The 25810-nt window shown below is 50.2% G+C and overlaps 2 protein-coding genes and 1 long non-coding RNA gene across 4 annotated transcripts; all 3 read left to right on the plus strand.

Annotated features, from left to right (window-relative positions):
* The first annotated feature begins 975 nt into the window (after window positions 1–975).
* LOC103976897 (protein GLUTAMINE DUMPER 3-like) lies at window positions 976–1624 on the plus strand. Its single transcript, XM_009392240.3, has one exon. The coding sequence runs from the start codon at window positions 1012–1014 to the stop codon at window positions 1489–1491; it is 480 nt and encodes a 159-aa protein (XP_009390515.2). The 5' UTR covers window positions 976–1011; the 3' UTR covers window positions 1492–1624.
* An 830-nt stretch (window positions 1625–2454) lies between these two features.
* Window positions 2455–18987, plus strand: LOC135634347 (uncharacterized). 2 transcript variants are annotated; one of them, XR_010495306.1, is made up of 5 exons: window positions 2455–2612; window positions 2715–2859; window positions 2926–3070; window positions 16683–16819; window positions 16974–18987. It is a non-coding gene; the product is annotated as an uncharacterized LOC135634347 (long non-coding RNA). The 2 variants fall into 2 exon arrangements; XR_010495305.1 differs by having other exon boundaries at window positions 2715–3070.
* A 3207-nt stretch (window positions 18988–22194) lies between these two features.
* Window positions 22195–23746, plus strand: LOC135634343 (mitogen-activated protein kinase kinase 5-like). The gene has a single exon (XM_065144755.1). It carries the CDS (start codon window positions 22405–22407, stop codon window positions 23449–23451), a length of 1047 nt encoding a protein of 348 aa, XP_065000827.1. The 5' UTR covers window positions 22195–22404; the 3' UTR covers window positions 23452–23746.
* Window positions 23747–25810: the final 2064 nt, after the last annotated feature.

The raw sequence follows: 25810 nt of genomic DNA on the forward strand, positions 1-25810 counted from the left end.
CCGATTCCCCTCCCACGGAAAAGCCTCTCTGCATTGGGATCCCTATTTCTCGAGGTGGTGAAGGGTTCCCTCCGTTATTCCCCACAGGATGTGACGGCCATGTCGACGCCGAATCATCTTCCGTTCGAGTGAGATAGATCACTGCCACGTTGACTTACCGTGACATCATAAGGCCTACAGTGCTATGTATTGGGGCAATTGGGTGTTGGTGAGAGCAGCGTAGATGCCGAATGCGACGACCACGATGGATCCGATCCACTCCACTCCACTCCACTCCACACCTTTTTGAGTGGGGGGGATCATACGTTACGTTGTTGGATCTTAGTTAAGCGTCCGTCCGTCCGTCTTGTGTGCAAGAGGAGTGGCCAAGTAGCCGAGACTCGTGCTTGGTGTTTCATGGGATGAGTCGTCGTCAGGTGACAACCTGGACCTCATGATCGTTGTCTGGTTCTGTTTGATGACACCCTGCAACATGCCCTATCGCTGATGCCGTCCTCCTCCAGAAGAATGCTTAAAAGAAGGAGAGCTCCGTTCGAGTTGATGCCGAATGCTGATGTCATAAACCGAGAATATTCATCACATCAATATGTATACGATTAGATCTCAAATGTATGCTTTAAGTAATCTTATAATATTGAGATCATACATTTTATTTTTTCTTCTTATGCATGAAGTAATCTTATAATGTATGACTCGCCAACATCTTGCAGTCCCCTTCGCTTTGGTCCCTCCAATTGTTGATGTCGTCACCTTCCGAATATGATGCCCACTTCCCATCATTCATCCCCCCCCCACCAAACCAAACCACAAGTAATCGGAGACATGGAGGCAAAAGCGTCCCTCACACTCCTCTCTCTCTCTCTCTCATTATGATTAACGTAAGTGTTTGCTATGTAATGACAACTTTAATGATAACATAGTCCTCCGCTTTTCCTGTTATAAATATTCCTCCCCTCTTCCCACCTCCCGTCAACTTCTCTCTTCTGTGGACAACGGAGGGATACGTCCAGGATGAGGGCAGGGGCGGGTTTCAATGCGACGGCGGTGGCGGCGGCGGCCGCGCCGGTGGTGACGGGGGGAGGCGACCACTTGACCTGGCACTCACCGGTGCCGTACCTCTTCGGCGGCCTGGCGGCGATGCTGGGTCTCATTGCCTTGGCGCTCCTTATCCTTGCTTGTTCGTACTGGAAGCTCTCCGGGTACCTCGAGGGTGGCGAAGACACGGGCAGCGGCGTCGAGCTGTACGTCAAGCCCGTCGCGGCGCCCACGGTCTACGAGGAGAAGGTCGTGGTGATCATGGCCGGCGATGCGAAGCCGACGTTCCTCGCCACGCCCATGTCGACCCGGGCGTCCTCTTATGGTGATCGAAGCTCTCAGAACGACGATGATGATGATGATCACGATGCGAAGAAGAAGGAGGAGACTGGAAATGAGACGAAGACGAAGGACCAAACCCAAAGCCACCGTGAGAACCAGGACGCACAAGTCTGAGGCTCCTTTTCCCTTTGTCTTCTCCTTTTATTCTTCTTCGAGCCATCAAGGCTGTAAAATTTTCAGGTGAAGATGAAACAAAGAACTGACCTTTTAGCGAAAACAAATCAAAATGATCTCTTTTTAATTGAAACTATTCCGTCCGAATGTCGGATTCGATGAGGAACCGAGAAGAAGATTGAAGCTTCGCTGACTTGTCCTCTTGCATGTGTGAATGTCACTTTTCTGGTGGACTTCTTTTAGTGGGACGGAAAAAGTTGCACGTCATGAGTTGGTGCAGCTCGTGACTCGTCTTCAGTTGTCGCAGCCATTGCTGGCGAACCGCACAGCGGTGGCGGTGATGGCGTTCGGACAACTCGTCGGAGGACACCGGATCTTTGGTTTTGATTTGGGTTCGAGTTCGAGGGAGAGGTTGGACTATCACTTGATGTTTAGGGTGAAAGAAGAAGATAAAGATTATTTATTCTCAGCCCATTTAACAAGGGTCTAAAACAAGTTATTACAGGCTATCTTCTCGTAGAATATTTCATGAAATATTTTACTCGATTATGATCAGATATAAAAGTTTATCTTTAACACAATAAGAGAGGGATTATTTGTTTAACCATTTATGTTTACACTCATATACATTGGTTACGAGTATCAAAGGGACCAAGTCGAAAAATCTATTTCGACCTTAGTCTTCATACAGATAATACTTCGAGAGTTTAACGTTTTTATCTTAGAGACAACTCGGATAACTCTACACGTACGAATTCGAATCACGTGATCAAAACATCAATAATTTCTCAACTATATATATATATATATATCTCATTTTGAATTCGAATTTGAATTCAAATCCGTGCCAAAATCGTACCTTCTTCGAAAGCAGTGGGAGATGGACGGTCGAGATGAGACATCGACGGGTGATCACTCGAGTAGCAGAGGTAACAGCAAATCGGCGGTGGTTATGTTGCTGCCCTTTCTTGAACGCTTTCCCGCTAAGGTCTGCTCCGATTTCAATCTCGGATTAGGGCTTCCGATCCTCTGGTGACGGGTCTTTGAGGCCTCTAGTTGGTCTCGAGAAGACGCCTGCCGCATCCTCGAGCGATTCGCGAAGCGAAGCCCTCCACGATCTGGTAATCCATTCGAGGGCGTTTCCCCCACTCCACAACATCATTGTAGTTTCCGGATAGCTCTTGCAGCGCTAACTAGTCCGTAATCTTCTGATCTATTTGTAGGATAGATGCTTGATTAGCAGGAAAGTGCTACGGATGCTTTGGATTTGTGTCGGAGTTGTTACTCGACCAGAAGATTTGGATTTTCTGATGCTCTTTTTTTTGTTGGATCTGTTTTTTCCCATGATCCTTAGAAAATTTTGTCATGGTGATTACCTTAATCTTTTTCCAGACATGAAATTTTGAGAACTAAATGACCGTGTGTATCTTGAAGACTTGTACAGGAACCGGAGGAACAGGTGATGGGAACATCTGGTACCAGGCTGCGATTCTTTGCTCCGGGAAGATTCACGTGTGGGTTTTCTTGCCGACCTCCAAGCATTAGTCTCACAGTCTGCACTAGCGGTAGTGCGAAAAGGGTATGTGCTGGGACTCCAATACCATCTGGATTATAGTAGTTAGGCGGGAATGATAATGTTCGGCGTGCTAGTTGGTCAGTCCTATACGATGATGCTTTTGCTGTAGAGAGGAGAATGTAGAATTATACATTCACTGGATCTGGGTCAAATGAAATCTTGTGTCCTAGAAAGTGACTAGCTTCTTTGAACGCCTTGATTCTAAGCTGTTTCTACAGAAAAATCTGATGCCAAAAGCAAGTGCTTGGTAACTTGAAGGGGCACTAGTAATGAATAGATAAAATCCATCACATGTTGCAACTACATGCACAGGATTTGCAGGGGCCAGCAAATGGTTGTCTGCTTATAGAATTAGCAGCAAGACCTTCGGTCGGATGCATTGTAAGTGTGATACAGCCCCTGAGATTTACTTCTAGCGGTGGCTAATGGCCTCGCTAAAAGTTTATTCTCCAGTGGTTGTTGATGTAAGGAGCCTGCTGTACAAGCCTACTGTCTCGTATTTACTACAAGATAGTGTGGCTTAAGTCTTAGAAATAGCTACTGAAGGTCATATTTGCCTTGCAAGCTCTGTTGTGTAAACACTAATAGCTCCATTCAAAGTTTTGACCGAATTAATCTATTCCGTACATGATATTCACACCAGGAGTCTAAGATTTTCCAATCATATGAAAATTTTATTGTGCATTATTTCCTATTAAGAGCTTCCCCATTCATAAAAAAAATTGTGCAAGTGCCTGCTATAGTATAACTGTAGATCTTATTTTGAATCAAGGCTTATAATCTTCATTTGATACGAGTTTCAATACTTTGTCAAACTGATATGGTATCAGCATATCAGATAGTATACAAATCTGTACAGGTTTTAGTACTGAAAACATAATAGTAAAATGACTACCAATTGATTCTGAGCTGTGTACTGGTCCTCCGGATCGATAAAGGCCTCTTAGTGCATATCAGGCCAATCGGGTATTTGAAACCTTGCTTTCAATCTTTTTTTCATGACATCCCCATACTTATCTCATATGAGGTGGCTCTCTCGTGAATCTTATTTCTGCTGACCTCACCTTTGGGCTCCCACAAGTCAGGTTTAAAAGAGAACCACTTCATATGAGAAACTCTAGAAATGGAACTTTGGTGTGTGGATTTTGATCTCTTTTCTAACAAGTCCAGTGGCCCCTGTGTTAATTTTTATTGTTCTATAGATCAGGTTTAAAAGGGATCAGTTAATTGTCTTTTTAGTGCTTATATGATGGCTTGTTTCAGGAATATGTATTATGAAGGTTTTCATGGTTTTGAATAGGTGATCTCTTGTCTATGAAACTTGAAAGGCTTTCACATTGTTTTTAGATTTGGTATATGCAGGAGATGCTACCGGTGAAGAGCCAAAATGTGAATCTGAAGCATTTGCTTTTACTTGATGTTATTTTTCTGAAATATCCTTTAGAATATCACGCTACAAAACACAATGACAAAAAAGATCCTTGTAGCTGACCACAAATAGTTGGACATTATGTCTAATGGGTTATACAAAAGAAATGGGGGATGCTATAAGTGTTGAGGTGGTTCTTGCACAATTTCCCACTGTTGTCTTACAGCAAAAGCGAATTGAAATTACATCTTTATTATTTTTATTTTTAGCTTCTTGTCACTATCTCCATTTGAGTAGTAGAGAGGCATGAAGCTTGCATAAGGATCCTGCATGAAGCTTCTTGTCACTATCTCTCATCTTTGTTCTGCCTTTGTGGCCAAGAACAATAATGGCTGATTGTTTCGAGTAATTAATTGCTGCCACCATGGCAAATCTATCAGATGCATTTCTCTTATGTTTTCTCATTTACTATTTTAGTGGCTAAAATTGATTTGAGTTCGAGACTCTAGTCATCTGATGACTGCGGCGGATGGTCATGCAAAATAAGACCTTTGAGCAATGAAAACCTAGATGCTCTAATGATGTACCTGCTTGAAGACTGAAAAGTCTGGAAACACTTGGCACATGAAGCGTTGGATTTCCTATAGCACATATGTAAGGCTGCACAAAGCTGCTCTGTGACCAGATTGTATTGTCACCATCTGGAACAATGCAAGTCACCAGTAGTGAAGAGGTTATTTTTTTAAAAAAATTGAGAAGATCTGTCTAATTGATTGATAATTTTTGCTTTCCCCTATATACTACTTCATACTCAACACAAGCATCATGATGTTTCGGCTTAAAGGTGCTTATAATCCTTGTAGGATTGAAGATATTTATCATCATTCCATAGGTCAGATTAAGAAAACAACAGTTATTTATAGATCGCTTTGTTCTTTTTACCATTGAAAATATTTAATATGGTCACACATGGCTGATAGCTCCAGATTGTCTTTTTTCTTGTCTGTAAATTTATTTTTCTTCCAATTGTTTCTTTTGTATATGGAGGGGGCCCTACTGTTGAATTCCAATCATATCTTTGGAACATTGTTTTACAGTTTATGTTGTCTTCTTCTGAATAATTGATTTGGAGTGGCAAATCTGTATCCATATTCATCAGTGTTAGGTAAACACCTTTTTCTTAGCCGTGACCCGGGGGGTCGTCTCGGCTCGTTCGGGGGTCCGAATGGCGGGGATCTCCCTGGGGCGTTGCTCGTTTCTGCCAAGGCAGTCGGGTGCGGCCTCGGACTCGGGGCGACGCTGCGACTTCCTCCGGGCGGGGATTCTGCGTGTCCGGACGGGGGCCTTGGCTCGGTACCCCTGCACAAAGGTCGGGTCGGGATGCTCCACCCGACCCCTCCGACGATCAAGTTAGAGAGTGACGTGGAGGTCGTTTTCCTTCTAGGAGGTCGAGTCCCCTTCTCCTTCTGGCTTGGGGGTGTTTATAGGGGGACTCGGCATTACCGGGCGCGCCATCCCGTCAGTCGGGGCCGTACCTCTGATAGCGTCCGACATCGCCGAGGATGTTGCGTAGGGGACCGGGGAATCGTAGGGTATGGGCGAGCTTCAACCGCTACCTACTTCTGTCTCGTCCTACTGTGCTGGGTCAACTGAGGGGGCTGTGGGCTCAGCGAGGCTGACGTCCGGACGCAGACTGTCACCCTCATTGCTATTCCTGGGGCGCCATGCCTGTCCACGTGCGGGGGACGTTGCCAGGAGTGGGGTCCGCCATTTTTTGCCATATCATATCCCCCCCTAGAAAGGAAGCCATGGCTCGGCATCGGACGGCGGGGATTCGAGGCGTGGCTTTGATCGGTAAGCGACGGTTCTCTTCGCGGTTCACGATTGAGGCACATGTCCGGGGCAAATAGGCCACGCTGCGTAGGTGCTTTCGGCGACATGCGGCCGAGGAGCACGTCTCGGGCGGGCTGGCCGCGCCGATGATGTGGTCTCGGGGACATGCAGCCGAGGAGCACATCTCGGGCGGGCTGGCCGCGCCGAGGAGCATATCTCGGGCGGGCTGGCCGCGCCGAGGAGGTGGTCTCGGGAACATGCGGCCGAGGAGCACATCTCGGGCGGGTTGGCCGCGCCGATGAGGTGGTCTCGGGGACATGCGGCCGAGGAGCACGTCTCGGGTGGGCTGGCCGCACCGAGGACGTGGTCTCGGGAACATGCGACCGAGGAGCATGTCTCGGGCGGGCTGGCCGCGCCGAGGAGGTGGTCTCGGGAACATGCGGCCGAGGAGCACATCTCGGGCGGGCTGGCCGCGCCGAGGAGGTGGTCTCGGGGACATGCGACCGAGGAGCACGTCTCGGGCGGGCTGGCCGCGCCGAGGAGGTGGTCTCGGGAACATGCGGCCGAGGAGCACATCTCGGGCGGGCTGGCCGTGCTGAGGAGGTGGTCTCGGGAACATGCGGCCGAGGAGCACATCTCGGGCGGGCTGGCCGCGCCGAGGACGTGGTCTCGGGAACGTGCGAAAAGATCGTCGTTCCTCTTTGGCGTCGAGGAGTCGCAGTGGCCGTTCTCCATGCCCTTCCCTGCAGCGACCTTGGGTCCGCATTTATGATGGGGTGTTCGTTGACCTTCCCTGATACGACGAGTGAGTGTGTGGATGAGCTGTTGGCCGCTATGGGGAGACGAAGGGACGTCTCTCCTGGCGGGATTTTTCCTATATAAACGACGCACTCGGCCCGTTTCACGATTCTTGTTGCTGAGTCTTGGACCTCGTTGTCCTTTCTGTCATCGCGCCTTCTCCTTTCCTACGCCGTCACTCCCTAGTCGCTCTCTTACCGTCCCTTTTGTTCGTTCCAAAGCCGGTAAGGATGCCCCTCTCGCCTGTCTCTCCACCTTTGTCCCTCGATAGAGCCCGGGAGCGCACGCCTCCGCCCTCCCCAAACGAGGAGGCGGCGCGAGCCCTTGAGGCTCTAATGTGGCCGCACGACCTCGACTCGGTGGTGAGCGGGTCGTTGCTGGAAAAGCTCCGGGAGCGTTATCACATCCCGGAGGAGTTTGTTCTGGTCGCACCTGATCCGGGGCAGCGATCGTACGACCCGGTCCCTCGAGGTTTCGCGCTGACTCAAGATGCCTTAGAGGCTGGGTTGCGCCTTCCCCTTCACCCTATCATTGTCTCCTGTCTTTCTCTATGGCGGATTTCGCCTTCCCAGGTGGCGCCTAACTCATGGCGTTACCTAGTAGCGTTCATAGGGGAATGTTATTATGCTAACATCACCCCTACCCGAAACCTCTTTCTCTCTTGTTTCCGCCTTCTCAAGGGGCCGGGGGGCTATTTCATGTCAGCCCGGGTCGGCTTTCGCGTCGGGGGAGCCCCTTCGAACAACAAAGGGTGGAAGGGGCGGTTTTTTTACGTTAGCTGGTCGAAGGATTGGGGCTTCGGAGTTCGGTGGGCAGTGAGGGTAATAGATAACACAATCCCGGACTTGAACGACGAGGAGCGTCGGGACCTGTAGAGGCTTCGGGCAATCCTTCCCGGTTCTCAGGCCATCCGAGCTATGACCGAGGAGTGGCTGGCCGAGGCGGGTCTTAGCCCGGCTTTCGGGGGTACGTTTATAGCGGGTGTTCTTCGTGTCTTTCCTGTTCCCACAGTTTGTGATAGTTTGCTTGTTTCCTTTGTAGGAATGAAGCTTTTGTCACTCCGCGGTGGCCGCTCGTCGTCGGCTTCTTCCCCACGCCCGTCTGCTGCTCTCTCTCCGCGCCCCTCAGCCGACCCGTGGCCCGGCTCGGCGGACGCTCCGTTAGAGATCCTGGAGGGGCGCCCGTCAAAGAAGGCGAAAACAGCCGGTCCCGGGAAAGCCAAGGCGGGGGCCACCCCTTTGACAATCGTTGGCGCAAAGCGGGCCGTTCGGGATGAAGGGCCTTCCCGAGTGGACGGGTCTAGCCATGTTGGGCTGATGGCCCATATTCAGCCCATGTGGGCTTTATCAGCCCACAGCCCACACCCTCTCTTAACCTAACCCTAATTAAGATTAGGGGGGTGTGGTGGCTGCGTTTTAGAGGCAGATTAAGGCTATAAAAAGGCAGCAACAAGGCAGATCTTTGAGGCCACGGGATTCCAAAGAGAAGAAGGAGATCAAGGCAGAAAAGGAAGAGAAAGAAAAGGAAGAAGACAAGGACAACGCAGAGAGACTGTTCACAATCATCTAGTAGTGTTCTCATCTCAGGTTAGATCAAATCTACAGTAGACTCTTGCTGTGATTACTTGGGGAGGTTTTAGATATTGTGGGCAGTGACGTGATCCTTGTATCCCAGTTATTCTCTTGTGGTTGTTGCTTGGGTTTTGGGCAAGAGATTGAGATTTGTATATTCTTTATTCTCATAGTGGATTATCTCTAGTTTGCCCCGTGGTTTTTACCCTTCACATTGAAGGGGTTTTCCACGTATATCTTGGTGTTCTATTTGATTGTGTTTCCATTTTATTCCGCTGCGTATTTTGGTCTTCTAGTATTCGTTCCTATACAAAGGTTATTCCTCTTTTTATCCCCATCAAGCCAAGGGGCGGTCGGGAAGAGGTCGAGCCTGCCTACGGTGGACGACCTGTGCGGGCTACGCACGGGGGCCGACGAGCCTCTATGGTCGTTGGTTATGGGCGAGCTTCCATCGGGGGAGGCTTCCGACCCGTTAGTCGCCCGCTGGAAAGGGCTATCCCGGGGGGACAAGGTATGGGCTGAGGGAGATCCCTCGGCTGCTTTTCTTCGAGGCGTGCTCCACCCCGACTTGGCTCGGGACCTATACACCCTGCCCTTGGAGGCCATGCTTAACAAGGCGGGGAGGTTTCTGACACTGGTAAGTGTTTTGTTAACTCCGAGTGTCTTTGTGACCGTGTGCTGACCCTCTTTTTTCTGTGGCAGGGCCTCCATTACTCGACGGCGCTGATGGACCGAGTGCGTGACGCTGGCCAGGTAATCTGGAACCTTAGCGAACGCAACTTCGAGCTGTGCCGTTAGCTAGAGGAAGTTCGGGCCGGGTCGGGGCCAGAGGCGGTGGCGGCCGCGGAAAAACGCGCGACTGACTCCGAGGAGGAGGTGGCGCGCCTGAAGGTGGAGCTCGAGCAATCGGGCAGTTCGGTCAAGGAACTCGAAGAGTTTCTCCGTTTGGATCGGGCGGAGCTGCGCCTACTGAGGTCGGAGGCGCTTGGCCTTACCAAAAGGGCGGAAAAGGCCGAGGCTGAAGCCCGCGCAGCTTCGGACGCGCTAGCCGAGGAGGTTCGCCTTCGCCCGTCGAAAGATAAAGAGGCGATCGAAGCTTACAAGAAGTCCGAGAACTTCGAGCTCGGATTGACTCGAATGGGGCGAGTATCCTTCGAGTATGGGTACAGAATCGCCCTAGGTCGCTTCGGCTCATGCCCTCCTGGCTCCGAGGTGGAAAGGGACCCCTTCGCCTCCCATCCCGTGGATCTAGAGGTGGACATGCTGGAGGACGTGCCATTCGACGACCGCCCGAAGACTCCAGGAGAGTGATGAGTGTTGTTTTTTGTATGTCGGAGTCGAGGTCGAGGGTATGAGGGGTTTTCTGTATGAGTTTTGGTTTCTGTTCCTCATGGTTATGGTTATGTATCCCCTCCTTTTTAATAAGAGGGACGTGCCATTCTTCTGGTTATGGTTATGTATCCCCTCATGGTTATGGTTATGTATCCCCTCCTTTCTGTATGAGGTGGACATGCTGGAGGACGTGCCATTCTTCTGCTTTCTGTGTTTGCGTAGTGCCTACGTCTTCAGATGAAGTATTTTCTAAGGTTCTGTATGTTCCAAGTCCGGGGCACGGGGTCGCCATCCATTGTTGCGAGTCGGAACGACCCCGGTTGGGATACTCCGATGACCCGATAGGGTCCTTCCCACTTCGGGGCCAGTTTCCCCCTTACTTGGGTTGGGTGGCTGACCTCGATTTTGCGCAGGACCAGATCCTCCATCTTTATCGACCGGGGTCGCACCCTCTGGTTGTAGACCCTTGCTACGGCTCTTTTGTAAGAAAGAGCTTTCTGGTGTGCGCTGGCCCGTCTTTCCTCGAGCAGATCCAGGTTGGATCGGAGTCCTTCACCCGAGGCCTCTTCGCTGTAGCCTGCTGTCCGCGGAGTTGGGACGGCTACTTCGGATGGTAATACGGCCTCGGTCCCGAACGTGAGGCTGTAGGGAGACTCCCCGGTCGGGGTCTTGGGGGTAGTGCGCAGCGCCCACAAGACGCTCGGGAGCTCGTCGATCCAAGCCGATTGGGCAGCGGACACCCTCCTCTTGAGACCGTCGACGATAGATCGGTAGGTTACTTCAGCTAGCCCGTTTGCCTAGGGGTAAGCCACCGAGCTGAATCTCAGCTGAATTTTGTGCTCGGCGCAAAACTCTTGGAACCTCCTGCCGGCGAATTGAGGTCCTTTATCGGTGACGATGGACTGGGGCAGGCCAAACCGAGTTATGAGGTTTCTCCACACGAACCTTTCCACTTGTGACTCCGTAATGGTGGCTAGGGGCTCGGTTTCGACCCACCTGGTAAAGTAGTCCACTCCTACGATGATGTACTTCCGCTGGCCGGAGGCGGGTGGGAGAGGCCCGAGTATGTCCAGCCCCCACTGCGCGAATGGCCAAGCACAGTCGACGGGGGTGAACAGGACCGCCGGCCGTTGGGCGGTGCGGGCGTGCTCCTGGCATGAGCGGCATCGCCGAACGAAAGCTTTCGCGTCCTGGCGCATGGTCGGCCAGTAGTATCCTTGTCGGAGCATCTTGTGCGCCAGGGCTCGTTTGCCTATGTGTTCCCCGCAGGCCCCTTCATGCATGTCGGACAGAACTGTCCGAGCTTCGTTCGGCTCTAGGCAGCGTAACAAGGGGCGCGAGAAAGATCGCTTGTACAGCCGTCCTCCTTCTTCAGAGTACAATGCCTGCGTCCGACGCAAGCGTCGAGCCGCGGTTTCGTTGTCGGGTAGGGTTCCGTCCCGCTTGAAGCGTAGCATCTCCTGTACCCAAGTGGCCGGCGCGCCATCCGTGACTGTGGTGACGACCTCTATGGCTCGGTGGGGGAGCTCTACGGTCTCGGGTCGAGCCCTGGGGGCCGAGTCGGACGCCAGTTTTGCCAGGGTGTCGGCTCGCTGGTTCTCGCTCCTGGGAACATTCGACAATTCAAAATGGACGAACTTGGTGGCAAGGTTTTTTACCTGTGCCAAGTATTTCGCGATGGTCGGGTCTCGGGCTTCGTATTCGCCGTCGAGCTGCCTAGCCACCAGTTGTGAGTCGGTGATTACGCGTATGTCGGTCACCCGCATCTCCAGTGCCAATCGGAGCCCCGCCAGGAGAGCCTCGTATTCTGCTTCGTTGTTGGTGGTCCTGAACCCGAAGCGGAAGTAGCGCTCAATCGAGCGGCCGTCAGGTGTCACCAGCACCAGCCCTGCGCCGGCGCCCTTTGCGTTGAGAGTCCACGTGTCACGCGGTGGCTCGAGTTCTTCGCCTGTACTCGGGGTCAGCTCCGCGATAAAGTCTGCCACGGACTGGGCTTTAATGGCGGTCCGAGGCGTGTACTGTATGTCGTGCTCGCCGAGCTCCACTGCCCATTTGAGGAGGCGCCCTGCAACGTCGAATTTAGACAGAACGAGTCGAAGCGGCCGGTCAGTTATTACCTCTATCGGGTGGGTCTGGAAGTAAGGGCGGAGCTTTCGTGCCGACAGGACGAGCGCCAGCGCCAGCTTTTCGATTGGCGGGTAGTGTCCCTCTGGCCCGCTCAGCATGTGGTTGACATAGTAGACCGGCAGTTGGTCGCCGGAGTTTTCTTTGACTAGAACCGAACCGACCGCGTGCTGGGAGGCGGCGAGGTAGAGACTCAATTTCTCCTCTGGGGAGACTGATGCGAGTCGGGGGAGGTTGGTCAGGTGTTGCTTCATCTGCTCGAAGGCCCTCTCACATTCCGTTGTCCATCGGAAGTTCTTCGGATCCTTCAGGGCCTTGAAGAAGGGGAGGCAGCGATCTCCCGATCGGGAAAGGAAACGTGATAGGGCGACTAGCCTCCCGTTAAGGCGCTGCAGGTCTCTGATCGTCCGAGGGGGCTACATGTCTATGATAGATTGGACCTTTTCCGGGTTGGCGTCAATCCCTCTCTCGTGTATGATGAATCCGAGGAATTTTCCCGAGGTTACGCCAAAGGCGCACTTTGCAGGGTTGAGGCGCAGGCCGAACCTTCGCAGGGTGTCGAATGTTTCAGCCAGGTCGGAAGAATGAGCTTCGGCTGTTCGGCTCTTCACGATCATGTCGTCGACATATATCTCCATGTTTCGTCCAATCTGGTGGGCGAACATCCTGTTCACCGTCCTCTGGTAGGTGGCCCCGGCATTTTTCAACCCGAACGGCATGACTTTGTAAAAATATATCCCCTGCTCGGTGAGGAAAGTTGTGTGTTCTTGGTCTTCGGGTGCCATCCTGATTTGGTTGTACCCGGAGAAGGCATTCATAAACGAGAGACGGGCGTGGTCGGCTGTGGCGTCGACTAGCTGGTCGATCTTCGGTAGGGGGTAGCAATCTTTTGGGCAAGCATTGTTGAGACTGGTGTAGTCAATGCACATCCGCCAGCTTCCATTAGGCTTTTTGACAAGGACTACATTGGAGAGCCATTGTGGGTACCTGGCCTCTTCTATGAAACCGGCCGCCAGAAGTCGGCTTACCTCTTCTCGGATGGCAAGTTGCCGATCTGGGGCCTGCCGCCTGGGCCTTTGTTTCATCGGACGGGCATCGGACGAGATGTTTAGGTGGTGTTGCGTGACTTCCGGGTGGACTCCCACCAGGTCAGATGGCGTCCAAGCGAAGATGTCGGCGTTGGCTTGCAAAAGGCCGATGAGCTGCTGTTGCTCCTGGTCGGGCAGTCCTGACCCGATTTTGACTGTTTGGTCGGGCCTGCCTTTGATCAGCGGCAAGTCGATGGTGGATTCCTTCGGCTCGGGGCAGGGGGTCGGTTTTTTTCCCTCCCGGGGGTCCTCCATCGGGGATTGGACCCTCGCTCTCTTGTTTAGCGACACGGCGGTTAAGTAGCAACGCCTGGACTCCCAGGAGTTCCCCGCTACTTCTCCGACCCCATCGTGGGTCGGGAACTTGATGGTTTGGTAGTAAGTTGAGATGACGGCTCGGATCTTGTTGAGGGTTGGCCGTCCGAGGATGGCGTTGTATGCCGTGGGGAGGTCGACCACTAGAAAGGAGGTCATCATTGTTTTTGTCCTCGGGAAAACTCCCAAAGTTAGGGGCAGGGTTATAACCCCTAGTGACGAGATTGAGGCGCCGGTGAACCCCGTGAGCGTTGAGCATACCGGCTTCATGTTCTCCTTTACCAGGCCGAGCTTTTGGAAGGCGTCCCAATAAAGTATATCGGCCGAGCTTCCAGTGTCGACCATGATCCTTCTTACTTGCGCGTTGGCGATTCTGGCTGATATCACCAACGCGTCATCATGTTCGGCTGGCTCGGGTCCCCCGGTCGGGAAGGTGACTTCGGGGCCTTTTTCATGTTTGGAAGCTTCGGCTCGGGAGGCCCTGGCGTATGCCTTTCCGCCCGCCATGGAGTTCCCTCCGGACGCTGGCCCGCCGGTTATGACATCTATGTGCCGCTCGATGGGTCCCTCCGGGCATGGCGAGAGCTCCTTATCTGGCCGGAGGTATGAGCCGAGGTGCCCTCGGCGGATGAGCTCCTCAATTTGCCTTTTTAATTCTCGACACTCCTCGGTGTCGTGACCGGGCTATCGGTGGAAACGACAGTATTTAGAGCGGTCCGCGAGTTCGCGCGGGCTCCTCATCGGGTGGGGGTCTTTGAGAAGGCCTTTCTCCTTAATGTGGAGAAATATTTCGGTCCGAGAGGAGTTCAGGCCCGGGGGAGGGGACCTAGGCACCGCCTCGTTGAGGCCGCCGGCCCTACGCCGGGAGGTAGCGGGCTGTTGTTGCTGGGACTGCTCTAGCTTGACCCTCTTGCGCTCGTCGCGCCTCCCGACCATTCATGCTTCAACAGCGATGAACTGGTTCGCGCGCTGCAACATTTCGGGTACCGAAGTGGGGGGTCGCTCCACCAGAGACCAAAAGAATCGGGTAGGGCGCAGGCCCATCATGAATGCCTGCATCATCAAAGAAGGGTGAGCATCAGACAGCCCGCGAATTTGTGTGGTGAAGCGGTTCACAAAGTGAGAAAGGGGCTCGTCCTCCCTCTGGTTGAGCCCGAGGAGCATTGCCACCGACGGCTTCGGCTTGGCGTGAGCCAGGAAGTTAAGCTCGAAGTCCCTGGCCAACTGGTCGAAAGAGGCGATGGTCGCGGTCTTCAGATTGCTGTACCACGCTCGGGCTGGGCCTCGCAGGGTTGTCGGGAACGCCCTGCACATCAAGGCATCAGACGTCCCGTATAGCGCCATTTGGGCGCGGAAAGTGGCTACGTGGTCCGCCGGGTCGGTGGCGCCGTCGTAGGGATCCAATGAAGGGAGCCGAAAATGCGGCGGGATTGCTTGCTCTTGAATCTCGGGGGTGAAAGGGGACCTGGTGTTGCTTGGCCCCCGGGTCTCCCCTGGTCCGGCGAACCTCACGCTGCACCTCGTCCAGTCGACGGCCTACGAGGCGTAGCTGGGCCCACAGGCCCTCCGCCGAGTCTGAAAGCGGGGCCACGGGCGTCGGGTGCGCCGCTGGATCATCCGCTCCTCGGCTCCCGGGTTGGGTCGATTCTCCCGGAGGCGAAGCGGGAGACTCGGGAAGCGGCGCGGGGTTCTGGGCGGCGGACCGTTGCCGTGGTGGAGGTAGGGTTGAGTGTGAAGACGTCGGAGGAGAGACCAGCGGGATGATGGTCTGCATCACTCCCGTAAGAGCCCGGACCTGGTGTGTGAGGTCGTAGAAGGCTTCAGGCGGCACGGGGGACGGGCCACCGGGATTGGCGATGGGCGGCGACAGACCAGGGTCGTTGAACAATCGCCAATAGCGCTCCGAGATCGCAGCGGGGCGCTCGTCCCGAACCCCCTCCTGTTGGGGATGTTCTTCCGTTCCGTCGGTCGTGTGCGACCTGACGGCTGGGGGTTCGTCGGAGTGAGCCTGTTGATCGCTTGACATTCGGACCGGCCCTCCTTCTAGCGCCATTATGTTAGGGTAAACACCTTTTTCTTAGCCGTGACCCGGGGGGTCGTCTCGGCTCGTTCGGGGGTCCGAATGGCGGGGATCTCCCTGGGGCGTTGGTCGTTTCTGCCAAGGCGGTCGGGTGCGGCCTCGGACTCGGGGCGACGCTGCAACTTCCTCCGGGCGGGGATTCTGCATGTCCGGACGGGGGCCTTGGCTCGGTACCTGCACAAAGGTCGGGTCGGGATGCTCCACCCGACCCCTCCGACGATCAAGTTAGAGAGTGACGTGGAGGTCGTTTTCCTTCCAGGAGGTTGAGTCCCCTTCTCCTTCTGGCTCGGGGGTGTTTATAGGGGGACTCGGCATTACCGGGCGCGCCATCCCGTCAGTCGGGGCCGTACCTCTGATAGCGTCCGACATCGCCGAGGATGTTGCGTAGGGGACCGGGGAATCGCAGGGTATGGGCGAGCTTCAACCGCTACCTACTTCTATCTCGTCCTACTGTACTGGGGTTGTGGGCTCAGCGAGGCTGACGTCCGGACGCAGACTGTCACCCTCATTGCTCTTCTTGGGGCGCTGCGCCTGTCCACGTGCGGGGGACGTTGCCAGGAGTGAGGTCCGCCATTTTTTGCCATATCAATCAGAGCGGCAAAACCTTTTCCATAGTGGATAATGAAATTTTTAAGTTAGAACCACTGACAAGATCTTTAGCGGCCAAAGAAACCGTTTGACACCATATCGGTACACATCATATATTTGAGATTTTATTTGTTTAGGCTGTATTGAAATATTGAAAATGACTGCTGCCTCAAACTTCGGGTAATTGTTCTTGATCAGTCAGACTTTTCCTTGAGATGATTAGTTTGCTTGCTAAAGCAATATGCTGATGCTTCTTTTTGTCAACTTAAGTTTTGCACATCAATCAATTTGTTTCAAAGTTCAGCTTGATGTGTTGATATACATACTATCTTATGATATCAGACCTATAAATTTTGTTTTGTTTGTAACACAAAATTCCCATGTTTAGTACTTAAAAAATGTAAGTTGGTGATGCTGACATAGTTTTAGGTTGAAATGCCCTTAAAAATCTTATGTAGCAACCTTTTGCAGTTCATATTATGTCACTGTTTGATCGGTGTTTCCTATTAAACATCAGGTTTTCAATACTGTGTTGGCCATCCACCTACAACCTAACAGCTGATGCCGAACATTTCCGAAACTCCCAAGCACAACGGTCCTCCTGTCTCAGAATGGCTATGGGATGCCATTTGTGGTTGTGCCGCAACCATCAAGGTAATGCCTTCTAGATGTTTACAACAGCTGTTTACCTCACTATCACTTGATCTTAAGGTTTGCCAAATAGCTTTATGCCGACTTTGCAAAGCCATGGAAAAAGTGACGATGTCGTGATGCTCAGGAAACTCATCAAGTACCAAATCTTTTGCAGAGGGGACCGGTGATGCATATCTCCACGGTAGCTGTTGATGATGATGTTAATCCATGCACTCCATCATCCGTCGCCATCCTGGAATGGCACTGGAGGAGGCCCCCGCGGTACGTGGAAATGAAGTGTATCAGCAGTAGTTGTCGTTTTCATTCATATGCTTGTTGTGAGCTGGATTGAGATGAGGCTGATGATTTAAGTAAAAAGGCCTCGCGTCGGGGCACTTGGAAGAATCTGATCCACTCCCACCAATCCGATTCTCTCGTAGCCTAGGAGCTACAACACCAGGCAAGCGCCTATGAGTTGGTGGAATCTGAACCGTACGTCTTGAAAGGTACACATGATGGACGGTCGGGATCCACCCCAATTTGATGGAACTAGGATTCTTGCATCTTTTTCTTTATGCGCATCGCCTTCCCCTGGTAGTATGAGGTGCCAGCTATCGGGTTTCTAGGCTGTGAGAAGGTAGTGGGCTCAACACAACTTGGTTCATTTTGCCGACATATCTATCAAGGATTTTGGTTACGTGAAGTAATGCGATGCACACCTCAGATCAATGGGCAAAGTGATGAATCATCATCTTTCTTTATTTTATTGCGTCTTCTGTCACTTGTAATTACGCAAATTTGTAGAAAAACTATAATATTAAAATTAGTGCAATTTCATATGCAAGCTTCAAAATATATAAATATTTCATTTCCACTAGATGCAATTATATATCCTTGATTATTCGTGCGAATTATCTAACTCTATGTATTCTTTTAATCAGGGCTGATGACTGCTTTAAGATTTTACATTGCGTGAACTGCAAAATGATTGTCCTGTTTCTGATATGGACATTCCTCTGCTCGCGATGTCTCGTCATCCGTCATGGTTTCGTTTGAACAGGCTTCGATTGGGTATATTATATTCATAACTCAGAGAACAAAACAGGTCAGTACTTTTTGTTTCCTTAATGTTCTACCCTATTCAAAGTGGAGTATTTATTTACTTGTTTTGGCTAGAATTGCACTATTTAGATTAATTAAATGATACCAGAAGCTTTTTTTTAATGACTTAAATAACCTAATATCATTTTTCCTTGCGTGCTAGTTGCATATGTTTATTAGCTTTATATGGTTATTATTATGTCTATTGTGTATGTTTACATGCTTTCTTCTTATTTGTAGTGGCACACTTGTTCGAATAATCATGAAACAAAATCACGCAAATCCTTGCCTGCTGATTAATCTAAAATTTTTGGGTTTATACTCTTCATCCCGATGCATTCAAGTCTTTAGTAGTACAGAGTGATCTATATATTGATATCAGACGGGGCTTTCTGTTCATTGCTACTGTCTCAAAGATTTGATCTATTAATCTTCGTAAATTTCACATGAAGTTGAAGATCATATGCGTCTTCGTCTATGTCCACATCCAACATCAGGCAACTTCTACTTGAACACCTTAACTTGTCCTGTCTTGATACTAGGAAGCCTCTACACTTGTCGTCCTTGACACTAAGCGTGGACTTTGTTAGGTTGAGGAACTAAATTAAACCTCCAACACCGAAGAAAAGTTTAGAGGCCTCATTCATTTGCCTAAACGTTGACACTTAGAAGTCCAATAGTGCGTCTTGAGATACTGTGACTGGTGTGTGTGTATAATTTTTTTGAAACGGACAAGGCAACAACCTCAGCTTTCGAGGTACGAACCGTGGAAACATTAAACAAATTAGAAGAAGGATGTAGCGGTTTGTGTGTCTCATGGCGAATGAGGTGAAACTTGGACAGGCGTTTCTTTGGGATTAGCCTGACACTGTGTACTTGGCTTTCACATGGGATTGTGAGAGGATTCAGACTTTTATGCTTATTATCATGTCATTCCATTTCCAGTATTCATCGACTTAATTTATCCGTGAACTCTAAGGACAGTGGAAAATTAGTATTTATTTTAGATCCAACGACATGATTTAGGGTTAGGGTTTAGAGTTTACCATTTAGCTATAAATATAATTTTGTTGATCAATATATAGCAAAGGGACGCGGTTGTAGATCTTAAAAGTGTTTTTACATATTCTGTTTTTGTATTTCTTAAAAATTTGATTGGGTGACTAATAATCAAATCCTTAATGTAGCATAAGTGTAGATCATGAGTTTGAATGTTGTAGTTATTTTTTTCAGTGTTCAATTAAAAATTTTCATAAAGTACTTTTTTTTTCATGACATAGACTTAGTTTTTGTTTACACATCAGACCTAACCAACTTAGTTGTGAGAGGAGATATTAAAACATATATTGAGTCATATCCTCATAGCTCTCAAACCATTTTAAAGATTTAATTATGCGATCGTAAAGCTCATATGCTTAGGTTGGAAAATACCCACCCCAATATATACTTCTAACAGTATTGATCTACACAAACCCTTGTAAGCCAAGTTACTCAATAGAGTCCAAATGCAGTGGTAAAACCTGTGAATATAAGCTATGTTCCAACCAGTGACACGGGTTGATAAGTTGTTATGCAAACTTAACGTCAACTTCATGTATACCTTCAAAGCAAGAAAGGAGTTGTGTATCATTAATGGAATCTCTAGTACATCAGAAGTGGGTATCAGCCACTTCTCTAAGTATCATTCATGGAATCTTTAACTTAGTACAACGAGGGTGGGTACCAGCTACTTGTAGCTTGAGATGCATGCGCGCACACCACCTGAACAAAGATAAAGGAGAGAGTGAGAGGAAGGAAGGCAAATCCCTCTGCCCAACCTCTCGCTTTTGTATGGGATTCTCCGCTTCCTTCAGCTTTCCGCAGCCCACCACGTCGCGTCCACCTCTCATCCTCTCTCTCCTCTCTCGTGGAGGAATCATCCCGTCCCCACTCCTTTTGTTTCTTCTCTTTTCCTTTTTCACATTGCATGCAGAGTTCAATGATATCCTATCACTTTATCCTGCCTGCTACTGCTGCAACCTTTGCTGCCATGAATGAAACGTTGGGATTAGATTTGGGATTGCGCGAGCATTTGCTATATCGGGCACCGTCTGATCCTCGCTGAGGAGGATCAGATGAACCAGGTTTTCATCAGGCGGTGCTGGTGATTTCTACCACCCCCAACTTTTTCAGGTTTTGGGTCCACTCGCTTCAGCTGTTTGCCAGGTATCATAAGAGTCGTGCTACCTCGACAATCCATCGAACAGTTGCTACTCAACATCTTTTAACTTATACATGGTGTAGTTGTTGGTGGTAGGTGATAGGAAAGGTTCCCGTAGCTGTCATAGAGCGACTACTGATGGCCATGAGCCGACGTGGAATGACCTGACACGTGACTAGTGGAGAGAAGCTGACTTGGTAAAGTGCATCAATGACTCTGTGTCGCTCGGAACCATACGGGTTGACATTGTGCAACAGAGCTTTGGATGTATTGAGTCATGTCGTCGGAAACATACAGGTCGATCGCGAACGATCACACTGAACAAGATAACGGTGGACATTAACAACACTTATACCCTTGATATTACAAGATCACCTGCTAACTTAAACATCATAGGGATCGAATCGAAAATTCTTTTTCCCGATATCAACTTATTGTACAGGAACCTGATGCAAGCAAGATAATTTGAATCCCACGAAATGTGCAACGAAAGCTCAAGAGCTAACCCTCTAACCCGACCTCCCTTGCCCTGAGGACCGTGCATGATCGAATCGTACTGATTCGTGGGATACGGCATAAAGGTGTGCAACAGTAGGTACTACTTAGATTTGTCCTCGGTTATATTTCGACTGCTCCTACTTCATAGTTCAGCTGACGATGGTCAAAAGTCAATTGGATCCAGTGTTGAATCTAAATAAGACTCTAGCACATGCATAAGCTTAAGCTTTATGCCAACAGACATGCATTTAGTAATACTTTGTTTTCTTTCGTTAAAATATTGTTCTAAGTTATCTTCTCTGTTAAAATTTCTATATAATTGATCATACTTATTTGGGAGTACTAGTAAATATTTTTAGATGAACTGTTGTTGGAATGATTGGTCAGACTGATAGGTAATAACAACTAATAACATCGTTGACACGACCAGATGATTAATATTATACTGATCCGATTGGGTGATTTGGATACATGATGTCTACATGGGATATGACCCAAAAATCCCATATCTATGAAGACAAAAACACAATGTGCACCTTCTACCACACAAGGCCCTCTAGCTGTGCCATCTCCATTGACTTTTTTCTTGTGCCGTTTGGCCCAATTCTTTTAAGATGCATGTGATGCACAGCACATGTATGGTTGGATAATCAAGCATCAAGTTGGATACGTTTTCCTTTTGGATCAATTCACACCGACTATTTTCTCTCCCATGTCTTCTTTACAAAAAGAAGCTGAATTCCTGCATCGACTTTCTTAAAGCAATATTAGGCATATGAGGATTAGATTACGGATGACAACTTGAGCTTTATTTCCCAGGCTATTTTTTATTTCTCATAATTTTTATCTCTCAAATAAATAAAATTAAGATCATTGGAAATTTAAGAAAGAAAGGTGCCAGCAGGCTTACTTTGGCTGAACCTGTCGTATTAGCATTTTCTTCATTATATATATGTATATTGATCTATTTATTACTACGCCAAAGGAGGTCGGAGGCCGTTTGGCATTATCTCTTTTACTCTTATAGATAGACAAAAAAAATTAGTCTATTTCCAAGTTATGTGTAATGTGAGATTGTAATTTATTGAAAGATTGGAAGATAACTAAACTCCATCGGATGGCTAAGACAAGGACAATTGGACATTAATTAGAATGAAATGAAAAGTTTCTCGTAACTTGTTGTCCTGTTTATTTGTTACTTTCCGATAGTGTAAGTGATAGATTGATTAGTCAATTGAAAAAAAAAATATAATTATTTGAATGTATCAATTAACTTAGTTGATAACAGATTATCTTTAATTTTTTTAAAAAATATTTAAGCTTATTCTAATGGCAAGATAAAACTATCAGAAATTTAGAAAAAATAGAAGGTTGACAATTGTTTATATCGATTTTTGAGTTGTAGAAAAATGGAAAAAAAAATAATAGAATAATGTGACGGCAAGATGACCTCTAACTTCCATCGTTCCTTTTGGCACCTCACTCCCCCATTTCTTCTCTCCTTTCCAATTACCGCCACACCCATCTAATTTCTGAAATCTCTCCTCCTCCCCTTTCTCTCATTGCTTCACACCCAACTCAATCTAATAAGAAAATGACAGCCTCCGCTTCTATTCTCTCTAGCCGCCTCCTTGCAATACAATACAGAACAAAGAAATCACAAATCTAAACCCACCCTCTCTCAATCATTCAATCCTTTCCTCTCTTCCTCCTTACCCACCGCCCACCACGCTCTCTTTCTCTCTCTCTCTCCGATTCTATCGTTATAAAGTGTGTGCTCTTCTCCTCTTCTTGATTATAAGCGGCCATGAGACCCGGGCCGGCACCCGTCCGGCCGGGTCATCCCGGCATCCCGAGCAGGCCACGCCGCCGGCCAGACCTAACCCTCCCCCTCCCCCAGCGTGACCCCTCTCTAGCCGTGCCCCTCCCCCTCCCGCCGCCCTCCAACCCGTCCACTGTCGGCGCCCCGTCGGCGGAGCCCACTCTCGGCCCCCCTTCCTCCTCCTCCTCCTCCCAGCCGCCGAGCTTGTCCGACCTCGAGCGGCTACGACGAATGGGCAGCGGGAGCGGCGGCACCGTGTGGATGGTCCGCCACCGCCTCACCGGGCGTCACTACGCCCTCAAGGTCATCTACGGCAACCACGAGGACGCCGTCCGCCGCCAGATCCTGCGCGAGATCGAGATCCTCCGCACCGCTGACAACCCCTTCGTGGTCCGGTGCCACGCCATGTATGACCACGGCGGCGAGATCCAGATCCTGCTCGAGTTTATGGACGGCGGCTCCCTCGAAGGCCGCCGCATCACATCCGAGTCCTTCCTCGCCGACGTCGCTCGCCAGGTCCTCGCTGGGCTCGCCTATCTCCACCGGAGGAGGATCGTCCACCGCGACATCAAGCCCTCCAACCTTCTCATCGACTCTGGCCGCCGCGTCAAGATCGCCGACTTCGGCGTCAGCCGAATCCTGGCGCAGACCATGGACCCCTGCAACTCCTCCGTCGGCACCATCGCGTACATGAGCCCGGAACGGATCAACACCGACCTCAACCACGGTATCTACGACGGCTACGCCGGCGACATCTGGAGCTTCGGCCTCAGCATCCTCGAGTTTTACCTCGGCCGCTTCCCCTTCGGCGAGAACCTCGGCCGGCAGGGGGATTGGGCGTCTCTCATGTGCGCCATCTGCTACGCTGATCCGCCGGAGGCGCCATCCACCGCCTCCCGCGAGTTCCGGAGCTTCATCTCTTACTGCCTCCAGAAGGAACCGGCGCGTCGCCTCACCGCGGTGCAGCTCCTCCAGCACCCGTTCATCGTCAACAACCAGCCCTCCCCCTTGACATCCTCCGCCCACCCCTAATCCCAGTTCGGATACATCGAACGATGAATGCCGAAAGGAGAGAGCTCAATGGGCGTGGGCAACCGAACCGGTGCCAGTCTTTCCCGACCTTCCTCGCTGTTTGATCGGACTGGATATGAGAAGCGCGAGCTCGCCGGTGCGGGAAATGGGATAGGTGTGTCTTTTATCCTGTTTTCGATTTGAAGCTAGCTTTTCGTTACCTTTTCTTCTTTGATCTCGAGTTCATAAGACATGGATTCCTCCAAACGTGTTGGCGACTTTGTTTAGATCAAGATGGATGGTTCTGTTTTCTTCATCGTTCCATTCTGTTCTTGTTCTTCCTGATGTGGTGGTGGTGGTGGTGGTGGGAGCGAGTTGATGTGGAAATTAATCCACCATTTCTGTCCATCTTCTTTTTCTTCCATGTGTTAAGATTTGAGCTCTGCCGCCCATTTCCTCCTCCCCCCTCTGTATCTGGGCGTATGGATTTGGTCGTTGGAGTTATAGATTTCCTTGTCGTCGAGAATGAATAAATGAGTGGCGCATTGAAGGACGGAACGGAGGTCGGGGGGAGCAGCGAGAGCTCTCCATTACGGGAGACATATGCCGTGGCCGGAAAGCGAGATTGTGCTGATGAGGAAAAGGAACACCATTAATGGGATGCATGTGAGGAGGAGTACAATGCTTGGCACTCCCAATGGGATGCATGTGATAGAGAGCTCATGTCAGCAGCAGCAGCAGCTCTGCACCGGTCTCTATTCACATCAAGTGAGTTGGAAGGAAGGAAGGAAGGGGACGATGCAGCACAAGCCTTCCTTTCCTTTCCATGTTAAACCTCTTTGGTAACCAGTGAAAAGGACAGAGTGATGGCTGGCTTCTAGCTATATTATCGATGAATCTAATCTTAGGGCCGCCAAACACATCTCCTGAGATTGAATTCGGAGCACTTGTGGTGGATATTCGACATAGGAAATTAGTTTGAGGTCAAAGATGTTAAACTATTTTGTTCAGGTGATCAGCAATTTAATTCCCGAATCCAATGTTGGTAGCAGTTTCTACCTTAGTCTCTAGTTGAACACCTTTCTCCTCCTTCTTTGCACTATCCTCTTCTTCATCGGCCCAGTAATGTTCTCTTGCTGGCTTCCGGTTGCCATGGTGGACTTGGGCTGAAATCGGATCTGCATGGATTGTGATAGGGGTAAAAAACTGATATGACATAACGCCCCGGATTTGGCGTAATACACCCTTACGTCAGACACCCTGTGCGGCACACTGCCCCAGAACGAGCATTAACGACGACACGACACGCACCCATACCCACCGTACCCAAACAACCCCCTCGGCTCCCATACCCACCGTACCCAAACAACCCCCTCGGCTGACCCCCCATGGTCGGCCGAGGCAGGGGAAGGCGCTGACTGACATCCCCCATGCCCTGCGACAGTTCGGCCTTCCACGCGACGACCACGACGACGACAGACGCCATCAGAGGTACGACCCTGCTCCGGTAGGATGACACATCAGGTAACATCAAACCCACTTATAAATAACCCTTGGCTCCCAACGGGCAAAAAGGGGGGGGACAATCTCACTCAAAAACTCCTCTCCGCATCACTGACTTGATCGTCGGAGGGGTCGGGCCGAGCAACTGACCCGACCTGTGTGCAAGAACTCGATCGCATTTTCCAGCCAGACCCCCTACATCAGCCATCACAACATCCCACGTCTGATCCTAGCCATTTGGAGCCCTGAACCGGTCACGTCGATCCCGAGGTCACGACCGAAAAAGTTACTTACCATATTGCAATGTGACAGATTAATGTTCGCGATCGACTTAAAAGCTCCATAAATAACACACAAAATTTGATGTCAGAACAGCAATCAAGCTATAGGTTTTGTCTACTAGCAGTATAAATATGCAGCGCAACAGGGCATATGGATATGTACTCTGAAAACAGATTGGAGGAACAGTACTAAAGGTGGTAATTAATGGCTATGTACGATCTCTTCCTACCAGTGATACTTCCAGTCGCTCACATGGGACCATGTGAAGTCCAGTGGCGTCATGTGTACATTCTCTTCGGCTTATATAACACGAAATAAATAGGCTCGTTATCGTATTGTCATGCTATGGTTTCATCAACGCCTGACTTCGCAATTACTGGGGGGGGGGGTGTCGTGTCGGCCCAACTACGTCCATCGCATTCACTAACTCCATTCATGTGGTTCTACACGACTACGACTCGTGCCAAGCAGCCTGCGTTACACCCAGTTGGTGTGGAGGCGGAGCACCCATCTCGGCTGCGCCCTGGTGACGTGCAGCACCGGCGACACCTTCTTCACATGCAACTACATTCCCCATGGCAATGTCTTGGGTCAG

This window comes from Musa acuminata, chromosome BXJ3-3 (genome assembly GCF_036884655.1).
Source record: "Musa acuminata AAA Group cultivar baxijiao chromosome BXJ3-3, Cavendish_Baxijiao_AAA, whole genome shotgun sequence".
In the NCBI taxonomy this organism is placed as follows: Eukaryota; Viridiplantae; Streptophyta; class Magnoliopsida; order Zingiberales; family Musaceae; genus Musa; species Musa acuminata.

Bases quoted from the DNA above. Each gene is read 5' to 3' on its own strand.
- LOC103976897 (XM_009392240.3), top strand. From the start codon at position 1,012: ATGAGGGCAGGGGCGGGTTTCAATGCGACGGCGGTGGCGGCGGCGGCC.
- LOC135634343 (XM_065144755.1), top strand. From the start codon at position 22,405: ATGAGACCCGGGCCGGCACCCGTCCGGCCGGGTCATCCCGGCATCCCG.